Source organism: Diorhabda sublineata, chromosome X (assembly GCF_026230105.1).
Source record: "Diorhabda sublineata isolate icDioSubl1.1 chromosome X, icDioSubl1.1, whole genome shotgun sequence".
Classification (NCBI taxonomy): Eukaryota; Metazoa; Arthropoda; class Insecta; order Coleoptera; family Chrysomelidae; genus Diorhabda; species Diorhabda sublineata.
Window position 1 is genome coordinate 31480197 of NC_079485.1, and position 19765 is coordinate 31499961.

The window sequence follows — 19765 nt, forward strand, 5'->3', positions numbered from 1 at the left end:
AATTCATAAATTGAAATAAAATAAATTGGGCTGAACTGTTTCAATATTTCATGTAAAATTTTGTTTAAAAACCAACTAAAAGTGGTAATAAAAAATGAAAGTGACCTTTCTTGAACACCACCAGACATTAGAGAAGCTGCCGAAGTTGCCTAATCAAATTTATTGCCGGAAATTATTATGAAGATATTATATGATAAAGATAAGTTTCGATAACTATGTACTATGTTTAAATTAACAATAATATTTATTAGTCGTGGATAACGTATAGTATTCTACTCGCGTATAATCTATTATCATTTATTCGGTGTTTGATGCAAATATCTAGCGCTCGTGTCAGTAAACTTAACTTCTTGAATAATAACCTCCATTATACACTCGTGAATAATATACTATTTTTGTGCATCAACAAACTCAATACGTTTCGTAATAACACCTTACACGTAAGTATTTAATCCAACCTGTATATAAGTAGTGAACTTAATGAGGCCATTATTTTTCCATAGTGCTGAAATTTGCGCCATAACGACACACGGTGTTTTATGAAAAACTAAAATTCATTCCGACGTCATGCTCGCACCTACTAATTACCTTACATTTGAGTTCAACAATAGAGCATTTTCTGTAGAATTAATAACTTTTTCATCGAAGTACCTCTTTTTAGAACCATTATAATAAATTTAAAATTGTTTTCTTGATTTACAAGGTAATAAGTCATGGTATTTGCTAATATACTGACTTATGGTGGTGTTTCAACGAATTTTTTCTCATAATTATTAACTATTTGTTCAATAATAACTCTTATTTTTTAACTTCTTAATTGTGTACTTACAGAAATAGTTCTTTGAATTTGTACTGCATTTGCTTATAGTCCAATCAAATTTATATGTGGATGGCACAGGTCTTTTCTTCTTCAGTACGCCGACACAGAACTATTGTGGAAAATGGAGGTTTTTCTTATTTTGCGATAAAAGAGAAAAGTTGTATGCAGGTATTAAGAAAACCTACATAATCGTACGGTATTTATTCATTGAGTTTTTTCAATTATTTATGTCTCATATTAATAATACCAGCTAAGCTTTTAGATTTATTACAGAAAAAAATTATTTACCATAGATAATTATTGAAAAAGCAAATTGCGATGAATCTTTTCATGATAAATAAAATGATGTATTTCAAATTTGCCATAACTTATTAAAAATTAATTATTGAAGGTATGAGGGGTATATTGACACGGGGTGAAGCTCATACTCTTCTTTACGAGTTTTACCTTATTTGCTCTACGGGAAGTATTGCTCTTATCAGTTTAGAGCTTTAAATCTGAATAAGTAACTTCAAAATGGTACAGAATGAAAAAAGTTTTCTCATAAACTAAACTATATATTTTTTTACTTTAGTTAATCATAAAAAATATTATATTTAACTGATATTATTGGTATTTTTCTATATTTTGTTATATCCAATAATTAAAATTATTTATTATATATCATTAGAAGATTTTTGAAAATTTATTATTTATTATTATTTTCTTATCGTTTAAATATATACGGTAAAAGTAGACAATTTGAGTCGATGAAATTGCATTTTATTTCCCATCATTTCCTTAGGGGGTTAAGACTTTCTCGGGAGGGTTCAGTAAAGTTTTGACTTGCACTCTACAGAAACGAAATTTATCAAAATAACAGTAAATTAAAAGTTTTTTTTCGAAAAATTTCCATAGTTTTCAGCTAATAAAAGCAAAATACTTCTTTTAGAGCAATTTAAGTACAGCTCTTCATGAAGAGAATAAGCTCTACCACATATCGATTTTCCCTACAATAATTCATTGTAAAGAAAAACTATCTTTAGTTGTAGAATGTATTATTGCAAGGAATAATTAAGTCATCACAAATGTCAAATAAATCATTTCTTATTGCGAAAAATGATAAAACTTGATTTTACCAATTTTTTTTTCAATTCCCGATGTAAATTGACGAAATTTCCTCGCAAAATAAGGAAAATCACATTTCCACCCTTTAAACAATGATATGAACAATAAGGTACTTGCATTTTTTTATAAGTATTTATTTTTTTGTTTATTTGATAAGTTCTTGATATAAAATAATGTCAAAAAGTAAAATATTAAGTTAAAAGAGAAGAAATAATGTCTAAATATTTCATTGGAAATCGTAAAAATTTCTAATTTTTAACTACATAAGAAAAAGATTATCATTGGTTTTCATTTGTGACGTTATAAATTCAATAAAAACATTCAGCAGTTGTGTGCTTGATAATAACGAGGTTATCGTTGCCGGAAACGGAGCGTGTGCTGTTATAATACAGTTTATTAGTTACGTATAAATAAAACATTTTTCTGTATATAAGTGAATAAACTTTTCATAAGTTTTTATATTATTACATAATTACGTTAAAAATTGAATTTAATTACTATTAAATATTAAAATAAGTCAAGTGTTAATCTTACTTACATTGAAATAGTCCTGGCAACATAATAATTAATAAATCAATCATACAAATTAACAAATCAATTTTTGTTGTATATTCTTAGCACCATAAAACAACTTCATCAGGTGTTTTATCCGTGCTATTTTCATATCCTGGCACAAAACACGATCTATATACCATTTTCCAGATTAATCAAAGTTTAATAATAACACTCATTTTAGAATAACCGAGAAAATAACTGTCGTATTTACTTTATATCATATGTTAAGTGTTTATTTTATACCTATGACATCATGGAATATGGCGGCCTTAATGAAATGTTTAAACTACCGATAAAATCTTTGTATTTCCTATAATTGTTTTCTCCTTAAATATTGATGATAAAAATTGTTTATAAACTATCCAAAACTATTTTTTTTTCAAACCATGCAAGTTTCCTATTCTGCTAAAAGTCCTCATTAGCTCTGTATTGGCGTATTGAAAAGGAAATCATCTTTTTCTAGTCAATTGGACTGGACTATTACGTCTTTGCAACTTTTAGTAATTTTATCTTAGTTTTGTATTGAATATAATTGTAAATGATATTAATATATTAAAAACGTGATACAATCTTAAAGAATATGCCCTAAATATTAGATGTCGCGTCGGTTCGAATGATTATTTTTGTTATTTTTACGAAGTTTCTCCAATAAATAGATTGATCTTTTCATTTTCAATTCACTGAGAGGATCTTAATTTAACAAACAATATTTGCTTATTCTGTAAAAACCGTTTCCACCACTCAACAATGTGTTATTCTTTCGATCTGCAAAAGTATAATTATACCTACGAATAATTATAGAGGCTTTTATAAATATTTATACAAGACATTGCAACCTCTAACCTCGGTTAAACTAACAATTGCCTTCTGTTTAACACAAAGTTTGATTACTTTCCACTATTTTTTTATTCAGTAGTCTGTTAAAGTTACCCCAAAAAAGAATTGAATAACAAAGACATTACAGTTGAATATAAGAGAAGAAATGCTTTCGTTCAAATTAATTTACGTAAGGTACATAAAGTTTTATAATGTGTAATGATTAAATTAGTAGCACTAGATCGCCTCTGGTTACCTCTGTAGTGAAGAAATTTTTAATTATGCTCTCAATTTTGGATTCCTTTATTGATATAAATTATCAAATTAATATGGTATTGCAGACATATAATCTCGGGAATCACATACGTGATCTGAGAATGGAGAGGTTACGTTATACTCAGATCTGTTTATAATTTCCATCTGGAAAAAACAATCAAATAACTATGAACACAAACTTTGACAGGCATTTTGAAACATTAACTGAGACACTGGTATACAACTATCACTACATAAAGAAGTAGTTTTTCATAAATTTAATTCATTACAAGCGTTATTATGCCATGAAGTTTTTATAGGTTGTTTATGATTTCCTACATATTTCTAAACTTGTACCGATCAAATCCATCAGATTCAAGCAGGGCTTGAAAAATGGTCTATAATCTTCACCAATTATTGTTTAGTTGATTGCTGAACGCGTATCACTGTCTATAGGTAGAGTTGACCTTCATGCTATCCAGATTTTACACCTGTTATTTTTTAAGCAATACGAGCAACACTTCATGAAATGAAAAAAAAATTGATACCACGAAAGAAAAACCAACCCTAACTACAACCACAACAAATGTACACTTCTTCACTAAAAAAGCTTCACTTACATTTTGGTCTTATCTATGTCATTGTCAGTAACAGTTAATTCAATTATTAGTTTGAGTCCGGTTGAACTTAATGCCTCCTCAGTTAACGGAAATTCATAAAGCTGCTATTATTGCCAAATTGGAGGATGGCTGGTCTATCAGAAGACTGCCAACTAATCTAGGTCAGATTGAAGAAGGGATGGGATCAAGACGGGACCTTGCGCCGAAAGGTTGGGTCTGGAGGATGAAAAGCTGCAAATGACGTACAAGATGTTGTATTGATTAATTTTTGAGAGAATATCTCTTAGAATTGAAGCTTCCCAGTATCCCATTCTAAGGCATTTAACGAATTGAACCTTCGGTTTGAAAAATGTGCTAACAATGTAGTTGTTGTAGTTGAGTATCTTGATCTGGACTTTTGGTAACGAACAAATGAAAAAACATTCAAATTGTGCGATGAAGGACGTATTTGCGTTTACGGACTGCCAAATTCAAGATTTGACGTCCGGCAATTGTTCAGTAAATGTTTAGACTTGGATGGGTATCAATGGGCATGGCGTTTGCTGGAGAATTGGTGCAAGGTTCAACTCTGAAGTTAACCTCTATATTCCAGACAACATTATGTTGCGATCGATAAATCAAACTTAGGAAGGAAACGATTTTTTTCACCAACATGATAATTGTCCGGCCTAAACCACCCGCATATTTCAACAATGGTTCCGACAAAACAATATTTACACTTTACTGTGGCCGACAAATAGATATAAATTTCTTTTAGAATTTATGAGGGTGGTTGGTAAAAAAGAATTACAAAAAAAATCAGTCCCAGTAATCAAGAAGAGCTATGGAAAGCTATTGAAGCTATTTGTCAACATATCAGAAAAAGTGATTCCTGCCAGTATGGGAGACATATCTATCCGCTAAATCACTGCCGGAGTATTTACTGAAATCAGAGCGGAGAGCTACCGAATTCGCTGTTCTAGTATGAACCAATACGATGTTTCAATGTTTTCATTCTGCTGCTCTGTTTGATAACACATAGGAAAACCTCATCGTTTCACTTTTTCTGTTCCATTCCTAATACCCAAAGAACACAGTTTCTTCAATTTATTTGATTTCTTAGACCTTTTGATGTGTTTATGTTTCTAAATCTTCTTGATTTTAAGTATTTTCTGTTTTAAAATCAATTTTTTTTGATAATTTTCAAAACATCAAGAATATTTAGAAACAGGAATACAGTTTTAGACCAGGTGTCCATATCAATTCAAGCTCTTCTAGATCGATTCAGAAAGATGGAGGGTAAAAATTTTTCAGTAGATTTTTTAGTATTAGTAAGTGATGGACTTATTGCGCTTCAGTAGTCTTCAGAAAAGAAAAGGTACTTCGTAGTAATTCTTTGAATGGTGAGGATTTACTTCAGTCAGCTGGACTGAAGAATTTTATGGTATAATGAAAATTTTTTCAAATTCTTACCTAATAACTAGGTCAACATGGCAACACGTGTCAAGTGAATTCACACAGCTAAAACATTTCAAAAATCTGTTCCAAAACTTGTAATGATTCAGTTCTTTTTTCACATTGAACATTGTAAATTTGCAAAACACTTCTAACTCTCAAACTCAAATGGCTTCTACCAGTCCACCGTTTTGCTTTGCTGAACCTTCTACTTAAAGGTGAGATAATGTCTGACCCTTGGGGCGAGGGAATCTTGGAACTCACTAGGAGCAAACAACAAAGTTACTTCAATAAGAGTACTTGGCCACAGAGGAATGAACGGCAATGATCAAGCTGATCCTGGCAAAGAACGGATTGACAACTCTTTACATAACACCACAACTACAACCTAACTAACAACCTGGTGGGTACGCAATCTTATGGTAATTTTAGCAATCTTCGTAAACTATTATAGTACCACCAATCATTTTATATTTGCTCGAAACTTTTTTCCAAAAGTACAATTTAGGTCTATCCAATACTATCCTTTTTGCACTTGCGGAAGCACCAATTAGAACATTTGTATAAATCGATTAGAAGTATAGAAGTTGCACCGCTACTCCAAAATAACATTTATAACAAAAAATTACTTTTTTTCAATAATTGTAGGATAAATAAAGCTGGAATTATAACAGTTGTAATTGTAATTAAATAGTTCGTGAAGAACACAAAACATACAGGTTATACTATTTGAAAACATATGTATATAGGCTATTTTTGAGTAACGGTGCACCTTATAGGTATACTTCTAATCGACTTATGAAGAATTTTATGCAAAAACTTTTATTCATCAGTTTTTTTTTTACTTAATTAATTCATATATACAAAAATGTGCTTTTTTATCGTTCATTCTTTGTATCCATATTTTATTTTTTAATAAGTATATAATGAAAATCAAAACTTACGAAATTTCTCCGAAAGCTGCAAAAGCGTCTCGCAGTGTTTGTGTTTCTATTTCAGGACTTAAGTCCCCTACGAAGATATGATGATGTTCTGAAAAGAAATATACCTCATCAGTTAAACGTTACTTATGTTTATAATATTTCCCTGTTATTATAACAACGTTGATAATTCGAACTTCAAACAATTTTGAAGTCCTATACAAAATATAATCGTCTCTAAATGTTTGAGTAATTCGTTAAGTAAAACCATTCCGTTCCAATTTGACTTTCATTTTCATACCTAAGTAAATTCCCATCATCTCCTCATTTCATAAACCTTTCTTGGATGAAATTCTCCCCAGCTTCAGCATCACCCTAGCGTATAAACAAAATAATTTCTTATTAACCTTAAGTCCGAACCATAATCTTTGCGGTATTAGATTTTCCTCTTACTTTTTGAAATTCCTTTATGTTTCTGTTCACTCTGCCATACATACAGATCCAAAACCTATGAGACTAATATTTTTATAAAGCTTTTTTCTTTTACGAGGAAATAACTAAATGTTATTGTTTCCACTGCGGATAGAAATTTTAATATTTTAATTGAATTTTTTATCACTAGTTACGGTTTTTGATTGGCTACTTTTACGTCCCTCCGAAGAGAATCTTCAATACAAAATGACAGTTTCGATTTGGAAAACTATTATTAAATATGAGCGCTATAATTTTCATTTGCTTTATTTCATTTATTGTAGCCTTTCATCGTTTATTTAAAATGTTTTTATTTTGTAAATATAGATGAATATTCAGTTTATTACCCTGAAAAAAAAAGTGGTTGCTAATACTATTTTTTCGGTGAACAGTGAAGCTTGAATTGTTTTATGAGAAAACTCTCAATTGATACGATTTGTACTGTAAAATTTAGAGATCTACAAATGGCAACATGTATAGAGTTTAGAGTTCATTTGAAAATATAATTCGAGAAAATATTTATGTTTTTCTCATCGATGTTTTTTGATTTCTAGTATATTTTGATAAAGTATTTTTTCATAGAGAACACTTTCTACGTTTTACCTAGGATATACAAATTGATTGTCATAATTATTAAAATAAATTTACCTCAATCACAATACGAGGTGATATAACATTCTATAAAAATTATTCAAAAAAGACAAGTTCGTATAAAACAATAATTTTACTACCAAAAGATTAGTACACTTAAAGTTACTTTTAGACATAATCATCGAAGAGATTGAAACATTTGTCATATCTGTGGACAAGCTTTTCAATACCCCCTTCAAAGAAAATTGCCGCTCATGAATTCAAGTAGAGTACAAAACAGACTTTAAAACTTCTGGAAATTCCGTGGACAAAGCAGTAATAGTGAATCTGCGGTTTTCTTTAACCAATCTGTCAATTCGTTGACAGGTCATAACGGCCATCTTTACACTTTCGACACCATTCACGGACAACGCCATCACTCATGAAGTTTTCCATATACACACGATTCAGTCTGTAAAAAACAAATCACACTTCGCAATTCACACTTTACGTAGCACAACGCCGACTGACTCCTGAATGTCAACAATGGTGGAGTGTATAGTGAGAGAGCTTCGCAGTCGCTACAGCGCGTAGGGTCTGCACGGAGCAATCGGAGATTGAAGAAAAATACGGCCCTCGTATATGTGTGGTATTTTTGCAGTCATAGAGTGCATGCAGAACAAGAGATGACTCTGTAGTAGCTGGTAGTAGTGCAGAGAGGGCTTTGAAATCAATTAGTTGCTGAGTGTTTCTTTCCCTGTTAAGCAGCGCACTACCATACCCTACCGTAACACTGTGTTTCTGATCTGTTCAACTATCTACAAGATAACAAATAGTCACCATATCCTCGTATACAGTGTGATCATTTAAACTGGAAATATAAGTATTTTGGACTCAGTGGCGTAGATATTTTTTCATAAGCAAATATCGTAGTATCCCCCGATAATAATTGGAATAAATATTCGAAACTTTGTCTTATAGAAATTTTACTATTTGACATATTTGACTTGATTCTATCTCTATGTTTCTAGGCTAAATGAATCACACTGTATAACATCTGTATGTTTTTATTGCTAGAATGGTTCCGATATAAAAAGTTAAAGTTCATTCCCATATCGATGAATTAGACAAGTCGGTATATTTTATGGACAATTTACGGCTCTCTATATTAGAGACCGCAAATATGTTGTTTCAACAAGAAACAACGCGGCTGCTAATAAAGATCTAAAAAGACCCATAAACTTGGGTGAAATAAAAGAGTATCTCATAAAAAACTGTTGAAAAAGTTGTTATATTGCATGAGTTGGTTTCTTTCATTTAAAATATAGCAATTTCTAGCAATTCTTCTTTTTTAGTAACGCCACTGCGATAGTTACAGGATCGGTTCAATAATTTACCTTATTACGAAAACTTAGGTTAGTAGATGCTCTGTGATATATAAAAACACTTGATACAATTTGTTAGTTGTTAAATTCATATAAAGTTTATAAATTACCAAATATGTGTAAAATTTTATGACATTTCCATTAGTCAGATAAAAGTATCAGCCATTTACGTGAAGCTACTTTTGTTATTTTCAAAACAATTTCGTGTGTTAATTGATAATTGATTCTTAATGAAAAGAATATTGTACAAGCTCAGCAATGGCTTCAAAGGTGTTATCCGGTTTCTGCTACATCGAAAAGAAGCATTTGTTATTGGTTTGGTTAATTTAAACATGGTCGTACAGACACCGATGATGTTGAACGTTCTGATTGTCCAATTGAGGTGATTACTCGAGAAAACCTCAAAAAAATCCACAAATTGGTTTTATCTAATCGTGAAGCCGCGAAAATATCAGAGGGCAGTGTGTTTACAATGTTGCATGAATATTCGCCCACGAGAAAGCTTTTTCCAAAGTGAGTGCTGCGTTTACGCACAGTCTATCAAAAACAACAACTTGTTGATGATTCAGAGCAAACTTTGGCCATGTTTGTACGTATTAAATTAGATTTTTTTCGTCGATATGTGACAATCAAGCATGGATCTACTACTTTAATCCGGAATCAAAACGGTCGTCATCTGAGTAGACTGCAGCCGATGAACTAAGTCCAAAGCGTCCGAAGGTAGATCGGTCAGCTGGAAAGGTTATGGCTTCAGAAACAATCAGTAGCTAATACTGCATAAAGTTGGTGGATCATTTGAATGCAATTATCAAGGAAAAACGGCCTCTTATATCGAGTAAAAAATTACTGTTTTACCGATTCACAAGTCAATGGTAAAGATAGTTTAATTAAACGAATTACACTTTGAATTGCTTCCCTATCCACCGTATAGTCCAGATAGTCCAAATTCATCTCAAATAAAGAAGCAATTACTGAAACTGCAGCCTATTTTGAGGCAAAAACAAATATTTTCACACGGCATCGAGAAGTTAGAGAAGCGTTGTTTCTTGTTTAGTCACGCGACTTATTGAGTGATGGTTGAATAAATATTGACACGTGCTATAACTTCACTAGAACTTGATTGAGTTTCAAACGAAGAAAGCTAAAATTTGGTTTAATTATATATATATATATATATATATATATATATAGATGTGAAAATAAGTGTCATTTCATTTATATTCAGTGACATTAGAAGTGTTCCTAAAGCTTTAGGAACACGCAAAGTATCCCAGAAATATCCAATAAATCCTAGTTCACGACAAAACTCAATCTACAAGGACAAAAAAACAAAAATATATCTACAACAGAAGAAATCTCAACATCATAAATCATAATAGATACATTGAAATAAAGAGTAAATGAACAAGAGGGTACAAATGATTAAAAAAGTTTGGGAAAGGTTAAGGTTTAGTAATGACATTCGAACGGATTGCTACGGGGCATGAAAGGAATTTGTCGCCTTTGAACAGTTAATTAATCAAGATTTCTAGTATTTTAGAGGTGTGTGTTATTTAACAATACATCGATGTTTGTTTTAACATAGATATAGAAATCTAAAACATCGATGTAACATCGTTTTTCAGAAAAGATTATTTATAAACGATGTTAGTTACACAAACATATATCTCCCTTAGTCATAAGCGTAGATTTTTCTAGGTAGTGTCTCGCTCGTTTTGTAATGACCAGAAGATGTGCGCGCAAATCGAAGCAGTTGCTTCGCTCTCCCAAATTGAAACGAGCGCAAATGAGTCGAATGACGATTCGAAAAAAAAAAAAAAGGCGATAATAATGACAGTTTCATATGGATTTACCATGACATATTGACGTACTATAAAATGCCTCATACTTTAGTTATGACCTATTTTCCCATCCTCGCAACTTGGGTACCCAGTGAGTGTGCATTCTCTGAAGCTGGAGCTACTATCACCCAGCAGAGGAACCGCTTACTGGGCATCAGGTTGTCAAAATCATTAGTTTTAAATTTTGCCTTGAAAAAATAAATACACGGTTGTTTTCTGTATGATTATTTTTTAGAAATAAATGAAGTAATGTATCGTTTCTACTAAAAAATCATCGAGATTTCGTTCATAAACTTCTATGTTTCTAACATCGATGTTCATTTGTCAAAATATCAATATTCTAACATCGCTATTTAATTATGATTCCTACGTAGAGCAATAGGAGGTAAAAAGCGACGAATTGCAATTCTTTCAAGGTGTGTCTTAGTTATTAATAGCTTAAGGGGTTATTGCTTATAGTTGGTATCACTGTTTGTGTTTATTCAAGGCAGTACGACAGCAAGAACTTCTTTTGTGATGTCCCACACACCACTTTACTGACTTAATTGGATGAGAGTTTTTATCAAAAAAATAGATCTATAGAGTCATTTGGAGTTGATATTTTGCAGGCAACAAGATTTAAATTTCATAAAACACGTGTGGGATATGAGGTGGAAGAGGTTATTCAATTTGTATCACCCTCCAAAGACTCAAGTGTAGTTAATCTTGCTACTTGGAACGATGTTCTACGAGAAAAAATCGACTATCATCTGTTGATACCTAGACGTGTAATTATAGTAATGTTTGTAGCTACGGGGTTATAAACAGTAAAGTATAAGTTGACCAAATATCTGGTATATGTGATTATTTCATTATTGACGTGATACAATCACATTACTAAAAATTCAAAATCGATAAATTATACCTTCTAAGTAGAAAAATGAATATAATTTACAGTCGTGTCATTTATTTTATTATGAAAATTATTCTACATTCGAATGCTCCCCTTCAATATACTCCCCTCACCTCGCCAAAAACCTTTTTATACGTCTTTTCCATTGATCGAGGCAGTGCTGGAAGTCTTCTTCGGTGAGGATTTTCAGGAGCTCTGTCGTTTTTTGCTTTACCGCTTCCATCGACTCAAATCGGGTTCCCTTTTAAGGCAGACCTTTTTCTAGCCTTTCCCCTCACCACACACTTTTCCATACGTCTTTTCCATTGATCGAAGCAGTGCTGGAAGTCTTCTTTAGTGATGACCTTCAGGAGCTCTGTCGTTTTTTGCGTTACCGCTTCCACCGACTCAAATCGGATTCCTTCCAAAGAAGATCTTTTTCTTACTTCTCAAGGAAATCTGAGCAGACCCGTTAACGCAAGAACTTTTGTTCAGGGGTCAGATTTTTGGCACCAGCTTCGCATAGGCCCGTGTCATGTGTATTTCTTCGTGTAAAATTTTTCTAACCGTTTTTTATTGACATTTACAGCCTCGGCAATCATCCAGATGCTCATTCGACGATCTGCATTTTGGTCACTGTTTCCTGAGTTGAAACAGTCACAGGGCGACCTGGGCGCTGGTCATCTTCAGTGATCTGTCGGCCTTCACTAAAGCGAATTGTTCCCATAGGCCTTTTGCAACAATTTATAGCACTCAGTCGGATTTTTTTTCAATTTAACGAGAAATTTGAGACTGATACGTTGCTCCTGCTTTTCGTCTCACATCATGAGAGAAAAACACGTTCATTTCAAACCTCTACTGCACAAATACTATAATAGTTACGAAAAAGTGTTTTGGGACGTCCATAGACAAGATATCTAGATACTCAACGCATTTATCGTTTTTTATCCAACCCGTCTAGGGCGCCCTCTAGGCGTGCGGTATCGTTATTTAATAGTCAGACCTCGTATATGCATAAACGAAATTATGGAAGTTTATACAGCAAAGATAAATAGAATACTGCCTCAAGTTATTAGTTATTAGAGTTTATATTTGAATTTAGTTGTAATGCTTATATTTCTCAATAAATATTCATCCAATGTAAATAAATGCCAGTTAATAGAGCAGTCAACTTTGTTTAAAATAAGTTTGTTGGAAATACGAATCATATAAAGTTATCATATTATTATAACGGGTGTTCCCTTACAGAAAAAGTATGCGACAAACCAATGTCGTCTTTGTTTTGTTTTGTTTTCTTGTCTTGTTTTGTAGTAACGGATTGTTGTGGAACTCATAAACTCATAAAAAAGTGTATGGCAATGAATGTTTGTCACGTCCACGTGTTTTAAATAGTTTAAGCCTCTTCAAGATGGCCGAGAAGATGTTGAAGATGATTCACGAAACAGTCGGTAAACTGAATTTACAAAATGTGTGTGCGACAAATTTTACAAGAAAAAGCGAGAAGGGGGTGCAAAACTGATGTCTAAAACCCTCAACATTTGAACAACAAGAAGCTCGTAAAAATATTTGTTAGAGCACTCACTTTATTCACCAGATTTTGCACCGTGTTACTTTTACCTCTTACCTGGGATCAAATCTGCATTAAATGGAACGTGATTTAGGTCTGTTGAAGCTGCGAAAGAAAACTCCTGAAGGAACTGACTTTCTGCACTGTTTCGAACAATCGAAGATTCGCAAGGAGCGACGTAGTGACAGAAGAGGGGTATATTTACAAGGTGGTAATAAACAATAACATCAAATTGAATCATTTTATATCACCAGTCTTTTTATTTAATCTAAACCCCGTAGATATAACTCCTATTAGATGGATGTTAGCAATAAAATCAGCTTAGATATTTTATCCAACGCAAATGATTGCCAACTTTATCTAGTGAGGAAACAAATAGGGACGAATCCCTAAAAGGGAAAAAGAAAGTATCCTAATAGATAGTTTCTTCTGGCGGAGGAAAAACCTGTTAATCCTTTTTAAAGTATTCTAACATGAGTAAACTTTTTGGCCATTTTGAAGAAAAAACATTCGAACAATGGATTAAATTCATTCTAGAATATAATGATGAAGTGCCCTGTATATTGGAGGAAACATCCCATTTAAACGTTTCAGATGAATCTTTATATTTCGTGATAATAGTAGAGACCTGTAGATCAAAAATTAGAAAAATATAGAACTTATTTTCTTCAAACGAATTAATTTGCATTTAATATGTTGCTCACTTTGTATAAATGTCTATTAGTTACGAAATTAACTTGGGTAGGTCAAATTATAGTTAATAAACAGGTATATCAATGTGCAGTATCAAAAATAAGTTGCAAACAAAGAATAAAATAGAAATAGCGGTGTTAACTATTTCACATTACGTATTTTCATATTTACTATAAATAAAAAATTGTACTGAATCATTTATTTTAGTTATATGCCAGCCAAATACCCTTTAAATTATCCAGTCAGGTTTTGAAATCCTGGTGTTTAAAATTCAAATATATTTTGTTCACATAAGTAACGTGTCAAAGTGAAATTTATGCATTTTCACGCATTTCATCCTTTTAACACCAGGTATTGGTTTTACGCACATATTGCTAGAATTTAAATGCGGACAAATTGCCTTGTTCAACCAACAAAGGCGTATCACAACATAGTTGTAACAAATTACTAGTCTATAACAATATTGCCCATAGTATACAGGATTTCTCAATTTAAAATTGATAAAATCGCTTCATCGGAAATCATGGCGTATAGATAGTCGAAGATACAGATTAGATACAAGGGAAACATAAAATCGAGTTGCTTGCCCAGTATTTCTTCTCATGGTACAGTGCAAACTATTAGATTTGATGAGTTTGTTGCAAGAATAGTAAAAATTGGTTATTAGGTTTGATAAAGGATTGACATGGACATTGATGGACAGTACCAAAGAAAAAACAAAAGAAAGAAAATATTTAACAAGACGATTGAACGATTTCGAACCAAGAGGCAAATAAGTGTGAGGTTATGTTGTACATAAATTTTGTTCATGAGGAAACAATGAATTATTTTGTACATTTTGACAGTCTATTATGTTTAATTTATATAAAATTCTACCAACTGAAAGTAATTGTGTAATTTTTAAACAAAACAAAAAAAAATCATTGAGATTGAGTAAGATAAGAAACATGCAAAAAGTGAATGAATTTATAACCTTAAAATATTGTTATTTTATTCTAATTGTGCTTTTAACGTAAGAAATGACCATTAATTAATACATAAAGCATTTTTCTCGAATTTATTGAAACTCAGTGACGATATGTGAAAGAAAATTTTAGTCTCTTAATAATTATTAACTACTTATGCTTTTTTGTTTTTTATTCATAAAATTATCCCTTGAGGGGATATTTTAGTACAATTACGATCTGATCAAAATAGATAGCTTAATTCTAACTTAATCTACTACTAGCAAACTTAACTAAGGTCCCTTTAGCAATCATTAGGCTCTAACAATGATTTACACTAATCGAAATATGCTTTTTCACTGTCACTATACATTAACTAGCTCGAAAGGTTTGATCCTCTTAAGTCTTCTCTTGTCAAGTTCACATTGTCCAGGAGCTGGATTGCCTCAACCTTGGTGTGGTGTACAACTCATTGTTCGTGACTTCCGGCGAATCTTTTGATGGTTTCACTAACATTTTCTACGTCCAAGCCCCTGTGGAGGTCACTGTTTCTGTAGTATGAAAGGACGATGACTATGTTCTTCAGCAGTTTATTCTCGAATTGTTTTTTATGTCTAAGTTGTTCTTCTTAACTACTTGTTTGTACAAGAGCATCAAGTTCTTCCCTTTTCTTCTTGACGTGACCCCTCCAGCGTAGCTTGGCATCCAAAGTAATACCCAGATATTTTGCTTTGTTGGAATGTGGTATTTGGGTATTATTTAAGCTAATGGGAATGTGTTGATTCCTTATATTTGTGAAGTTCACATGGGCAGATTTTGCTTCGTTCAGTTTTATTCAACACTGTTCCCCACACTGTATCCATTTGTTCATTTTGTGAACAGAGGCTTGCAGGTTTCTTGCCGCTTCATTATGGTTATTATATACTGCCAAAATTGCAGTGTCATCCGTAAAAGTGGCTATGATGTCAATCTCTAGGTCAGGGATATCACTAGTGTGAAGTAGGTATTCTAACCGCCCTGTGTGTGACATATTACTCTAGTATTTGAGAGTATTGTCAAGGCGAACATTTTCTTAATTTATACTTAAGTCCGTCATGCCACACTCTGTCAAATGCCTGCGTTACATCCAGGATTTCGATTATATTCGTTATTCGGTGAACTTGATCTATTGTAGAATGAGTTTCTCTGTAGCCAAAATGAATTCATTCGGTGATTTTCGCGGTTTAGAAATCATAATTACTTTAGCTACTTTTCAAATCTTAGATACGTACTTCCACCTGAATGAAGAATTAAAAACTACGTATGCTTGATATTAACTTTTTCATCAAATGTTTCTTGAAAATTATTTATTAGCTTCCAAATTGCGAGATAAATGATTTTATATATTATGTACTCTTAGAGCATCTACCAATTTAATTGATTCTTGAATCAATAAAAGATAGCATCTTTTGAATTTCAAAGATTAATTTTATGAAAGTTTTTTTCCCATTATTCCTTCTTAAAAATACCCACGCGTGTTATACTTCTGCTAACAGTAATTTCTCTTGGGAAAGATATTAATATTGTCTTGCATCTACTATAATAAAAAGTATATCTCACTTCATCGGGATAAATAATGTAGACAAAAAACACAAAAGGCGATGAGAAGGTACATTCTAAAGAAACGTACGTCTTAAAAATAAAAGTAATTTCACGTGAAATGGGATGTTCTGACAAAAAATATCTGACAATAGCTGTCAAAATGCTCCGCAGTTACAAAAATGGTGAATAAATTCGAAACTGATCGAAGTATTCGATAATTTCATTGTAGACGTAGAAAATTGAACACTTTGTGTTACACAGTTCAATTATTGGTGCTTATGTTCTATCATGAGAGTGTTTTCAATTTTATTCAAAGGTTTATGAACAGAAATCAAGGTTTATATCTTCGAATACAGTATGAATATGTCTAAAATTCATCAATATCGTAATAATAATAACCTGGGAGAGAAAAATAACCAAAATTCTTTCTGCGACAACAAATTTTATAGGAATAACTGGAAACTTATTCAGTGGAAACAACATGGCGGATTTTCGATGCCAGTGCCCTCGATGATATGTGACAAAACTAATCTATTTTCGCAGTTTATTTAAATTTACAACACATAATATCTACTGTATTCTATGTTATTCATTTCAAACCAGTTCTGATTTCTGATATATATATCAAGATGTCGATCTGTCCATCAACATATGTCAAAAATGAGCAATATTGATATCAGAGATATAAAAAATCTCACAGTTCATATAAAAGGTTGTAGAGACTTCTTTTGTACATAGTAAAAGCAAAAGCTTTATCCTGTATAGTGCATCATTTTGCTGTACCTTGTCTATGAATATTTCTCAGCTGTTAATTGAATGAATTCTTCAATTACATTATATAAACTTTCTTTTATAACTCAAATATTTCAATTTCTGAGAGCTTCGGCCAATAGAAATGCATTTATGTTTAAGATTCGATGTTTTCGTTGGTAAACCGTGGAGATGATGAGTCCATGTGGACTGACAGTGTGTTAGATGTTGGTGTATGAGTGCCGTGCGTATTTATGGAATATTGATTGTTCCTCGCATAACTGTCTTCTGCAAGCTCAAGCTATATTTAAAAAACTCGATTTTTGTTTGTCAAAACTATTGATTTTCTCTATAGCAATGGAGTCTCAAAATTCAATTGAAAACTCCAATGGCTCTTCTATAGGTAAATTGCCAGATGGACATGATGAACACTTGGTTTGTCAACTTGATGGTCCTCGACGATCAAATCAGTCTCTACTATATCTGTTTTTACAGCATATGAATGTTCTTGGTTTACTATACAGTCGTGAACTTTGCCATTACTGTGATCTTCATAAATGGAAGTAGAGAATGCAGGCAGATGAGTGGTAGGAATAGCTTAATACTTCAAATGTTTTTTCTTGTATTGAAATTTCTGGAAATCACTTTCCAGAAAATGACTTTCACACAAACGATAATTTGATGTTGAGCATTGAAGTTTACAAAATTCTTCCAATTCAGAACACACATGAGAAAAGCGGTTGGGAAATTGGAACATATATTTATTTATCTTGACAATTTACATTGACAGGAATGACATATTTATATCACACTAGCGCCACGATTGGTAGGTGGCAGAACTAAAGTTTATAGCTTATAATATCACTACTAATTATAGGAATAACGTCTATATCAAGTTTAAATTTGCATGGCAGATTATAAAGATGATTATCGTGATCGATATTTACTTGATAATTATAATACAGATACTTTTTTAACTATCCTTGAACTATACTTTTTCTTGTTTGTAAGATATCCACTTTGTTGAACTAGTATTAGTTTTGTTTCATTAGAGCATTTCCACTGCCGTCATGAATAATAAATGTCAAGATACAAGGTTTGGTTGTACAGTTTCCAGAAAAATGTCTTTCTCAAGTTATATATAAATAAATAATGCAAAATCTAGTTACCTGATATTTCCAGTCTGACGCATAATTAAGTTCAAAATATGTCCAAAGGTTAATGAGATTAATAAAGAACAACTTCACCCTAATTGATTGCTGTTTTTGTACCACGATGAAACCGCAGAGAAGAGGAAACAAAAATATATATACCAGGAGCGTATTAGTTAGATATTCAAATACATCCAAAATATATATGAATTACTAAATTTCACAAACAAATAAAAATAAAAATACCTTCTTCAGCTCATCAAAAGGTTACCTTCAGAGTTTTGTCCAGAATAATAATAAACTGGGATCAATACATTACTAAGAAATCGGTGAATATCGACAGACCAGATTTCCACGTTAAAAACAATAAAGAACAATTATTAAGATCAAAATCTAGAACTACATCACCTGCTCATAGATTATAAACATGGTTACGATATAATAGAGATGACAAAGTTGTACGAGGCTTTGGAACTGAGATTGTCTGAAGGAAGGATATCAGGGCTTAAGAAGGGGCCTCTTAACTTTTTAACTTCACATTAGAAGTAATGATAATGAAAGCGCAAGTAAACAAGGATGGTTCCACAAAAGAAAATACAAAAATTTTAGAAAAAAAATATAATCATTTTTCAACGTAATCTCCTTTTAGCTCCAAATACTTCCCTCAGCGATGTTTAATAAGTTTGATAACCTCATCAAAACAGCCATTAACTGCCGACATCACATCACCTCTTCATTCTATCGAATAGGATGCTTGTTTGAGTTGGTGCATAGTCTTGATGAAACAACAATTTCTTCTTAGCCAAATGCGACTGTTTTTGCTTGATTTCTCCGCTTAAACGTTGCAATAGGTTCACATAATACTCGCCGTTGATAGTTTTTCCTTTTCCAACATAGTCAATAAAAATTATCTTACGCGCGTCTTTGCCTCCATATTATCCATGGTTATGAAAGGGCGCAAATATTCGGCCACCCATCTTGCTCACAGCTTTATCATGTCCAAATTTTCAGTTGAAATGCAATGTACTGCATTTTTCGAAATGCCTACTTTGTCTGCTAGCTCGCGCACTTCCAATCGATGATCATCCAATACCGTCTTGTGGATTTCCTTCTCTGAGGTCGCCACTTAATTTGGTCGACTACTGCTATGATTGTCTTTGCAGGTCGTACCTACCCATATTTTAGTGTCGGTAACAATGGAGCAGTCCTACAAAGTCTCAATGTGGATGGCGAAAAGACTAAGGAAGAATCAGGGAAAAACAGGTCTTCTAGGACGTGAAACTAAAAGTATCATGAAAAAGTTGAGTCCTTTGACTATCCAGGAGTGCTAATCACGAATACAGATTATAAGACAAGAGAGCTAGATAATCAGGGAATTTAGAACAATGGGGTCCTTGAATAATATTATGGAAGT

General features: G+C 32.3%; 1 protein-coding gene across 1 annotated transcript in view; it reads right to left on the reverse strand.

The window, feature by feature from the left end:
• The window catches only part of LOC130451698 (cytotoxic granule associated RNA binding protein TIA1-like), a 168262-nt gene that overhangs the window by 120574 nt on the left and 27923 nt on the right, over positions 1–19765 (reverse strand). The window contains exon 2 of the mRNA XM_056790885.1: positions 6552–6639. Coding sequence (XP_056646863.1) covers positions 6552–6639 — 88 coding nt within the window. The remainder of the gene's footprint in view (positions 1–6551; positions 6640–19765) is intronic.